The sequence below is a fragment of the Phalacrocorax carbo genome, chromosome 2 (genome assembly GCF_963921805.1).
Source record: "Phalacrocorax carbo chromosome 2, bPhaCar2.1, whole genome shotgun sequence".
Classification (NCBI taxonomy): domain Eukaryota; kingdom Metazoa; phylum Chordata; class Aves; order Suliformes; family Phalacrocoracidae; genus Phalacrocorax; species Phalacrocorax carbo.
This window is the reverse complement of record NC_087514.1, coordinates 13,375,299-13,385,739: the sequence shown is the minus strand read 5'-3', so window position 1 is coordinate 13,385,739 and position 10,441 is coordinate 13,375,299. Positions and strand designations below refer to the sequence as shown.

The 10,441-nt window shown below is 47.4% G+C and overlaps 1 protein-coding gene across 2 annotated transcripts; it reads right to left on the bottom strand.

The window, feature by feature from the left end:
• Window positions 1–1,964: 1,964 nt before the first annotated feature.
• KLHL38 (kelch like family member 38) lies at window positions 1,965–9,085 on the bottom strand. Of its 2 annotated transcripts, none has more exons than XM_064442129.1 (4): window positions 8,849–9,085; window positions 6,823–8,298; window positions 5,288–5,393; window positions 1,965–3,754 (listed from the first exon to the last, which is right to left on the bottom strand). In XM_064442129.1, exons 2-4 carry the CDS (start codon window positions 8,170–8,172, stop codon window positions 3,468–3,470), a joined length of 1,743 nt encoding a protein of 580 aa, XP_064298199.1. In that variant the 5' UTR covers window positions 8,173–8,298; window positions 8,849–9,085; the 3' UTR covers window positions 1,965–3,467. The 2 variants fall into 2 exon arrangements, with proteins under 2 accessions (XP_064298199.1, XP_009499388.2); XM_009501093.2 differs by having other exon boundaries at window positions 6,823–8,135.
• Window positions 9,086–10,441: the final 1,356 nt, after the last annotated feature.

The following is a 10,441-nucleotide window of genomic DNA, read 5'->3' as shown; positions in this document are numbered from 1 at the left end:
GTTTAGTCTACAGAGTTTGAAACATCCCAATAAACTTTAAAGATGTAAAAAAAATATGGTATCAAAAAGGGTAATCAATTGCCCTTTATCTCTGTGGGGATGGTAGCAAAGAAGATTTAGGATAGATAGTATTAAAAGCTGTGAGGTTAATAACGCACTCAAGTACGTTACTTAGGGAGGGAGCAGAGTGTCTCTCATGGGAGATTTTCAGTGTGTTGGACAAGTACCTGCCACGAGGGACTGGGTAACTCACTGTCCCGTGGAGCAGGCTGCTTTCAGCCATGTGGTCCTATGTTTTCCATGATCTAGTGACTGTCTTGGGACATCTGGGAGTGAGACTTTGGAGGTGATGAGCCTTTGCAGTACTCCCTGGTTTCAAAAAATGCAGCAGGCACTCAGCCTTTCTAAAAGTTGACCCCCAAATCAACAACCCTTTCTTAAAACCTGCTTTTCCTTGGCTTCCATGGTTATTTAATGAAGAGCAATAGATTCCCACCCCTTTATGGGGCCATCATCATATTTGTAAAGTACTTTGCTGCTCTCCCATGGGGACTTCCCATCTAAGCGAGCACTCAAACACTTGAGTATTAGGATGATGAGACCTCTGGAAAAGCGTGCAGTGACTCAGAAAGTGTTCCAGGTAGCGGTCCTTGCAGATCCTGGTCAGGAATGTCCCCTTCTCACACTGGAGGAAGGGGTACATTGGTCAACCTTTGCTAGAAGTGTTTTCACCCATAGGACCACTGGGTACGACAATTGCAAAGCACTCGGGATGGTACTAGATATTGCTCTAGGTGGGCCAGGTGGTGGCCAGCACCTGATTAGAAAGGCAGCATCCCTTCTCCTCATAGTGTCTGCCCCGGGGCTGCATATCCCCTGCCCTGAAGCTGCATGTACTGCTGCCTCCCTGTGACAGAGCTAGTCTGCCAGCCCTCGTCTGCCTCAGTAAGGCTCGCCACTGTTCTCTGGTTTCAGCCCTTTTTGCAAAGGGCCCCAAAAGCTTTGGTCAGAGTTTGCATCAAAGCCAACTGACCACAAGACAGAAGTCTACCAGAAACCAGGATTTGTACTTACTGTCCAGCAAACCCAAATTCCTGAATTATGGGCATGAAGTGAGGAGTTTGTGAAGAGAAGGAGGAAAGGGTTGCAGCCAAAGCAGAGCTGGCCATAGCCCTTGGCATCTCCAAGGACTTGGGGGTGATGTGAGGGCTTCCTGAGGGCTGAGGGAAGGATGCTGTGCTCAGTGCTGCTGTGACTGTGCCTTTTCTTTGCACTCCCCGTTTCCTGCCCAGCTACAGATGTGCAAGGTACTATTTGGTCCCCGCATGAATGCTGAGAAAATCACTAGTTATATGATACGGGAATTAAAAAAATCTATTTGCTTCCAAGACTGAACCAATGACTGTAACAGTGGTTTGCAAACATGGGGTTATGGCCCCAAGTCAGCTTTTTTCCTTCGGTTCTCGGTACAGTCACGAGCCTGGCAGGAATCTGTCTCATCTAAAATACATGGCAGCAACTGGTGTCTCCTGGAGTTTTGGAGCTGAGTGGGGTCACAACAGGAAGAAGTTTGGGAAGGCGGCACTGTGGGGTTAGGAATAAACATCTCCCTGGGACAGACTTTCCATAATTGGCCATGACAAGGCTTCTTTCTCCAGAGAGCTGGAGCTGGCCTGTGAGGAAGCAGAATTAATCACTGCTCCGGTCCAATTTGGCAAGTGCTGTGATTTAGTCCTGCTTTGCACGGGGAGGAGATGATGATATAGACTGAAAGACAGAGGGAAAATGTAGCCAAAGGCTTCCACACTGGGAGATGAGTTTGGGTTCCCACTCATTTTTTGCAGGTTTACTCAGATCCTTAGAAGGAAACCCTGGCAAACACTGCTGGTACAGAAACAATTCCCTTTATCAACAAAGCAAAGGGAACAATGGGGACTCCTGAACACAAAACTCATACAAACAATAATAACCATTTTATTTTGCATTGTTAAAACAGCAGTTGATACACAAGTCTTCCTTCCAGCCCCCCACTTACTTAAGTATTCCCGTCGCCCTTCTGCTCCCAGATACAGACTTATGGGAGGGGATATTAGCAGTTGGAGTTGGTGTCCGGCACTGTGGTGGTGACCACATGGCTGTGCAGCCTTCTGTGAAAAGGAGGGTTGAGCGTGGTTTCCTCATGCCACCCTGTATCCTTGGAAAAGCCCCACTTTTTTTCAAATATGAGGAAAAAGGGTTAATGTTTCTGCCATCTTTTCTCTGGATGGTGGTCATCAGTGATTTTTTTAAAGCTCCTTGCTATCTCAGCAATCTTACCAAGCCTGGTGACCTGACAGCAATTCACAATTCGCCTGTTCAGTATCTGATGATTAATCCCCTCCCTTTAAAAATATGCACTTAGTGGCAGAACCCCACAAAAATATTGGTGGAGCCAGAGCTGCTTTGCCAAGTGGCAGACTTAGACTTGCCTTTCTTGGAAAGCTGGTTTCCTGTCACTGGCTTTCTCTCATCGCTGTTTTCCAGTGGTTTGGAGAGAGGAGAAAGAGAAAAAAAAATTGTTCCTCCCAAATACCTCTTCTCTTTTACATCCCCTTCCCCCATGTGTCCTCTCTGCTATTCCAGATTTCAGGAATTCCATCAGCCAAAGGGCTTCCTAACTAACTGCACTGCTATCCCTGATGCAAAAGGAGAAGCCAGCTCCCTGCAAAACAAGATCCCTCAAAAAAGAAGATGCAGACAATCTTCATTCCCACCCCACCTTCTCCCGCTTGTTTGCAGAGCAGGCAGATGGAACAAAAATCTTCCCTGCACTGTGAAAGAGTGGTAGCTCATAAAAGTAAAATCTGCATCTTGCTGCGATGTGAGAGTTCAGATCAAAGCATCAACCTTTTGCTAATTTCTAATTTGATGTTAGGAACATTAAAATTTTATTTTTTATGAGATGACTGCTGTAGCTAATGCAGGCAGCTGCTGCTGGGCTGGCTATAAGACTAGAGCTTGGGGCTTCCTATTCTAAATGTTCCCACTACTCAAAATGGAAAGCTTGGTCAGCACCGAGCAGCAAAGGGCTGCGGCATGCAGCGGAGCGTGCATGCTAACAGATGCAGGTTACCCAGATCTTACTTTCTCTGGAGATACCAGCATTCCTATTCACCCTTCTTTTTAAAGTCTGTACAAGGCCAAATCCTGCACCAGGTTCTTACCCAGCATCTTCTTCCTGTTTTCTGCTGAGGCGCTGGGTAGGGCCTCGGGGCTGGATTAGACCACCACATGCGATACTGGTCAGGTGAACAGGGCATGAGCACAAAGCTCATGACCTTTCTGGCAGAGTGTTTGGGGAACGACTAATGCCACTGGTGCCTTCAAGGTCAGGAGTTCATGGGACCCCATGAGGATTCCCCATGTGCTCTCTGCAGAGCAAGGTGGGTCCTTTCTGGGAAGGAAAGTGCAAAATGTCCAAAGGTCATTTAGAGAAGGGTAGAACAGGGGACACACTGGAGTGTAAGGCACCCATGGTCAAAGAGCTTGTGTGGCAGTTTTCCCTTCGGTGTCCATGTATCAGTCTCTAGATCATAGCAGTCCAGGGAATCCAAGTCCTCGATGACATTGTCCGCGGTGAGACAACGTCCTCCTGTGACATACAGCTTGTTCTTGATGACAGTGGCCCCATGATGCATTCGTCTGTCCTTCATGTCTGCACATTTAACAAACTTGTTGCCTTTTGTATCATAAGCAATTATTCTCCGGGTGTACCCTAAATGCAAAGCCAGAGGTGGAGGAGACAGATGGGAATTAGAGCTTATGGCCAGCAGAAGGAATGATAATGTATTTCCTGCTAGTCTTCAACAAAACCTATTATACTGGTACATAATTTGGCAGAATTAAGACATCTAAGCTGGGAAGTGATGATGTGTCAGAAGAATGCCTGTCTGTCTATCTTCCCTTCCTGTTTGTCCTTAACCTGTCTCATAGCACCTTGGCAGCCAAGGCTCAATGAGCACCATAAAACACATCAGATCAGGCAAGCAACCTGTCAAACACAGTTGGAGCTTGCAGTTTTCTGCATGTGCCTTCAAATGTCCCAGAGTATTCCTTTTCATCCAACAGACTCCTAGAGCTTCACTAGGAAATACAGAAACCAACGGCACATGGGAAGGGAGCAACAATGTCTTGTTGGGTTGGAGTCATAGCTTTCTACTGAATGGATCTGGGTACTCAACAGCAAAGTGCCACCGGTGCTTGCTTCACTCCCAAAGCCCTAGGTACCACGTCTGTGCTGGCTACCATGCTGGTGACCCAATGGACAGCTCTTCCACTGAGGAGTGATGTAACTTCGCATCTGCTGAGAGGTAAGGGCTGGTACCAGGGCCATTGACTGGGACCAATGGAGGTGTGGAAGCTTGGTACCCGGCAGTACCTTGCCTGTGTGTCCCTGTGATAATCAAGAGTGCCCATGGCAAACAAACTGCTCTGGCCCATGTTTTGCAGGCCTTGAAGCCACTTTCCTTATGGACCTTTTGACTCAGCTCTCCCCTGTTCTCACTGCAAATGGTAGCAGCAGCCTACCACTGAGACATGACACCACGTTCGAGTTCTGTGTCATTTGGGTTCAGTCCTCTGCTCTGCTAAACCTTCCTCATTTCCCATTTTCCCTGCCTGATAACACCTGCTTCCTCATACCAGCCTGTGGTTAGGGGAGCTGCATTAAGGGCTGTAGAGTGTCAAACTACCAATGACAGGTGATCCATCAAAATGCCACAGACAGATGCTGGTCCTCAGGTTGAAAAAGACACAGAGAAGTTTCCCTTCTCCAAGTGTTTCACAGCCCTCTCAGCACATTTCAGGAGGCATCTACAGGACCGATTGACCCCTTGGAGCCCTGTAGCCCACCCATCCCAACAAGCCATCCATGGCCTTGTGGTAACCGTGCTCTCCACCCTTCCAAGATGAACAGTCAGGGAGGTCCAGGCTGTGAGTCAGCAGGGGAGGAGCAGGACCCCCGTGCCCTTGGCTTCCTCCCTTCTTCTGCAGAGCAGTAACTTGCATTGGCTTTTCCCCAGTTTCTCCCCACTCAGGTCCTGCTAAAGAAGATGCCTTGTGGAGAACTTGTCCCCACTTCCATGGCCATGAGACCCCATGAGGGATGCGTATGGAGGGTGGGCACACTCCTCCTTTCCTTTGCAAGCTCCATGTGCTTTTTGAGGGAGGACCCCAAGCAGCAAGGCTACAAAATCCTGCAGGAGCAGGGCAGGGGGAGGCGGGAAGGAGGGTGAAACAGGGCCCTTACCACCTACGATGATGATCTGGTCTCCAATCACGACAGCTGGTGCACAGACATTCTTCACCACTCTGGTCTCCATCCGAAACCACATATTCCTGGAGACATGGTAAACCTGACAAATAAATAAAGATACACACACAGATGTTTATGTTGCATTTTAGCTGGCAATTATAATTACAGAGGAACTTATGGTTTTTATTTTGCCCTAATGAATACAATCCTCTGGCTTGAACTGCTGGAAATCTGAGAATTTACCCACTGTTTTTTCCTAATATGTCTCCTTGGAAAGTGTTCTAATTCTCCAGGCTTGTCTGCTCAGGAGATGCTAGCACATGCACTAAGGGAGAGTGTATCTGCCGTATGCAAGCTTCTTGGCTGTAAATCTCTGCATGGCAATTAAATCACTGTAACTCCTGGATAATGCTTTCCCAAAGTGCAAGATATGTCATTTCATTTTCCAGTTAGTGTATTGTTCCCTTAGCCTTAGCAATTTCCTAGGCAAACCTCAACTTCACCTAGCTCTGCTGGCAGCCACCGTGTTTGCCCAGCTGCTGTATTTGTGCTGGTGGCTGGTATGCACTCAGATTGGTAAAGGGACTTGTTGGTGGAACTTAGGGTGGTATCTAAGTCATAATTTATGTGAGAAAAAGACCTGTTGCCAGATAATCATCATTCAGTCATCTGTATCTGGGCGATGCAAACTTTTATGTCATGTCATCCGCTTCTTAATATAGCAAATATCTCCAGGACATCTCCCCACTTACTGATAAATACATTTCCTTCCCCCTGATAATCAGGTAGCGTTATCACCATAAAGAAGTATTGCTCGTATGCTGGCTGCCATCTTAGCCCTTAATGATCCTTCTTAGCTAAAACATCTAAACTAGTGAAAAACACTTATGGGAAAAGTAACACTACAATGTTGGTAAAGCATCAAATCAGATAAGAAAGGATTTAAATGTATTTTTTCCTCCTAATAGAGTATAACTGCTGAAAGCAGGCAGAGAGCCAGCAACATGTGGCAAGAGCCACATTTTTAACACAACTGTTTATATGAAATAACTGTCAGTGTAAGTCTTGTCCCTTTGATGAGTGAGAATCTAATTGATCTAATGATAGTGAATCTTTGCTTTTGCTGCGAGCGAGCAGGTGCACGGCTGAGCCCCCGGCTCAGCTGCCAAGTGGAAAGCACTGATTTTGGTGAGATTGGCTACAGGCATGAAGCCAGGTAGGGGAGTCAGCCGCTGCCTGCCATAGCATGACCTGCAGCAGCCCTGGCCCTAATGCCCACCAGCAGCAGAGCTGAGTGACACCCAAAGAGGTACCTTGGGGCTTGTGCCTGAAAAACACTCGAAGGGGAAAATGAAAGAGTTGCAATGCTCCTTGCAGACAAGACTTCCCTGAAGCCATGTGTCAGCTCATCCTGCCTCTTGAGACAACTCGCAATAACGAGTTTTGGCGGGCTTGATTTCCTCAGGAGGGTGATGAACTGATGAATACCTTAGATGAAACTGCCTACGACTAGCAGGTCTGACCATTACCTGGATCAGCCGGACAGGGTTTTGCATAATATCTTCTCCCCCAAAGAGGTAGACCCTCTGATCTTTGGCAGCAACAGCAGGGTGAAGGACAGCGACAGGCATGTTTGCCATGCTCTCACAGGTGTTGTAGATGCTATCGTATCTTTCCACAGAATTCAGGATTTCCTGGTTTTCACCAATTCCACCGAATGATAAAATATAATTTTTATATGCCAAGCTTCTGTGGGAGTAACGTGGAACTAACATGTGCTCAACCAACCTCCACTGATTGAGTTTGAGGGAGTAAATATAAATATTATCACTGACTGGGCTTTTCTTATTGGTAACAGGCATCCCTCCAAGCACAAAAATATTGCTGTGTAAGCTCACTGCAGAGGCTTTGTACAGGCGCACAGGAAGTTTGGCCAGGCTTAGCCATTGGTTTGTCTTGTCATCATAGAGCAGGACATCCCTTGTTGTCTGCTGGCTGTTCTTCCTGCCACCAATGATGATGAGGAACTCCTGGTTGGAGTATCTGCGAGGAACGTGCACCATGGGCTTGATGTCAGGTGTGTTGGTGCTGTACAAGGAAAACATATGTCTCCGGGCTGACTCAAGGATGCTCCTGCAAGTGGGTGAGGCCTGAACAAGGGAGTCATTGGCAATGAAGTGGAAGAGGAAAGTTGGGTGGACGTACTGAAGCCGGACCTTCTTGAACAACTCTTGGATATAGCCTTGTCTTGCCTGGAGGTCATGTCGGATCCAGACCATCAGTGTCTCAAAGACCTGCTCCTCCTCGCCGCAGAGCTCATCATCCCCAAGGTAATCGATAAGCTCCAAGGGACAAAGGTTCTTCAGGTCCTCAGAAGAGGCCACCTCAGGAAAACATTTCAAAGCCATAGCCTTGGCTTTCTTATTCAGGCTTTGGCAGTTCAAGAGTTTTGCCAGTCTGATCATGCTCAGACAGTTGTCAGGAGTCAGCTTGTCCTGGAGGTAGGCAGAGCAGGCCTCAAACAGCTTAGCGTACTGCAGCATGGAGGCCGTTTCCAACAGGCACAGGACATTCTCAGCAGATATAAGAATCTCCCCTGTGTAAACATAAAGAATAATCTGATCCAAAATCTCAGCGTCGATGCCCTTCAGGATGACTTTAGGCTGGCGACTCTCTCTGAAGTCATTACAGAACATTGCCTTGAAGTATGGACTGCTGGAAGCCAGCACATTTCGATGGCAGGGGATTTCGGAGCCTCCGGAGCAGAGGGTAACATCAGTCAGCATCCCGCTCTGCCGCAGAGCATTCAGCTGCTTCAGCAGTTCGGAAGAGAAGTCCTGGTCTTTGAAGAGAAACCTCTCAGTGAATCCCTCCTCCATAGCAAAACAAAAGAGATATGAATTCTGGACTTGGCAGAAAAAACCAAATTCTTAGCAGCTTTTATTGAAATATCCAGCTTCAAGGGAAAAAATCGGGACTTTGATGTTGCTCTAAATATCCGTTCACTGTTATGCATAGAAACGGAACATGGGTTAAGCACAGTGGGAAAATAATAAAGAAAGTAAAAGGTCACTAAGACCCTTTAAAATTTTCATAAAGTTATCAGATAGGTTGCAGCTCTGAGGTCAGCACTGCCTGTGTCCCTGGCAAGAAGCAAAAGCACTGAAGTTATCTCACTGATTTGGGATGAAAGCTGGACAGCTGAAGCAATTGGTTTGTTCGTTTTAATTGCGTTGAATAAATGTGCTTAGACATTTATTCACTATTTTAAAGTATTAGCAGTTTAGTAGCTTGCATCTCTTTCCCCTAGAGTTAGTCACTCCCAAAGAATGTAAATCTGGCAGAGCTGAACTCTGCGGCAGGGCAAACGAAACCCTGGAGACTGGGAATCTGCATTAAAATGGTTATTTATTAACTCTGCTTAGCTGTGGCTTTTTTAGTGTTAATCAGACACACAATGACTAAATTAAGTGCCAGGCAGAACAATATGATGACTATCTATTGTCATGGCTAACTGCTCAACCTGCAGTGAAATGGTAGGGTAGAAACGTTTACCTTCTGTTGTCCTTCACTGCATGCACTTACTCTCTGTCGTTTATTTTCTTGCTGAGATTTTCCATAGCTAGAGCCTGGATAAAAACCTATAAACTCACAGGACGTTTCTTTCAGTAGGTAAGTGATTCATAGAGGGTGATTTCTGGATGTGTTTATTCTGAAGTCACTTTTGCCGCTTTCGGGATCTGTGCGCAGGAGCGGCGAGGCGGTGGGGCATTGTATACATTCCAGCGCTAAGAATAGGCACACACGGGCTTCTCGCTGTTATCACATGTGACACCGCTGTTGCCTTTTGCAATGACCTGGCCAGTACTGAGCATGCCCGAGTGGTGTTTTTCTGGCAAATGTTTACATATAATAAATAGACATGGAGAGAAAAGTTCACTTATAAACGTCCTGGCTGTCCATTTGGAAACAGCAGCAGGACCCTGTCCTAAAGCGCCTGGGAACTCTAGAAGCCTGTAAACAGTCTGCAATGCCTCGCGCTAGGTAATGCACTGTCACTGTAGTTCCATAGAGAAAGAGGGGGAGAGAAGGGCTTCCAGGGACCCCGGTGGGATGGACCGTGTCTCCACCTTATGGAGAGATCTGGGGAGCGTTGGCCCATTGCAGTCTGGTGGGAGATGCTGATGCACTGGGACCCCCACACCCAGGCCTGCCCCAAGGTGGGAAGGGAGAGCCCAGCTAAGTCTGCCAAGCAGAGAGTGAAGTTCACTCTTGGAGCAGTTTATCTTTATGATGCTGCTTGATATTTCATATCAAAAATACCAGGTTGTGGCCTTTTGTGTATGGACCTCAGCTCTCTGAAACCCTTAGCAAAGAACTCCTCAAGCAGGTGGCTTGGGGAAGCTCAACATTACGGGTGGAAGGACTGGAGCATGTTGCTGAAGTGAGTGCAGCAAGCTGGAAACCAGGGTCCCAGGGTGGCACTTGGCTCCCCAGGGCAGACACCTCGATGGGGCCCCTAACTGCAGATGCCTGCACATGAAGAAGGTGCCCTGGCTCCTTTTGCAGCCAGTGAGGTTTAGTCGATACAACCGAGTCTGCCAAGTTATTCAGGTCTCCAGTAAGTACCACTTATATCTGGGCAGGTGAACAGTCCTCCAGGCACTGCTAGGTCTCCACAGGTACTCAGCTGCCTCAATCACATGTAGGTGTCCATATTTACCACTCCCATGTAGGTTATCTGCAATGATGAGCCCAAATCCTTCCCCAGGGCTGGGATCAGTCAAGCGCCTTGTGCCAGCAGAAGATCTTCTTCAACCCCAGCTGGCCCCCAGTTGGGGTCTCCAGCAGGTCAGTGTGATGTGTCCCAGCTCTGTGCCAATTTCCTGGGTGTTTCAAGAAAAATGGCATTGGCTGCCTGTGCCTGGGTAACTGAATTGGGCCTCTCATCTATGCTGAAATTCCTCCCTTTGTTCTGGGATGGGCTTGAATCCAAAATGTTGTTTCTAAGCCTTGCTACCACAGGGAAACACAAGGTTAAAGCAAAACTTCTCATATTTTCAAAGCCAAAGCTCACGGGTGACTCATGTCTGCGTCTAGTCACAGCGAGGCAGATGATCGAAAATCGTTGGGAGCCACGGTGCCCTT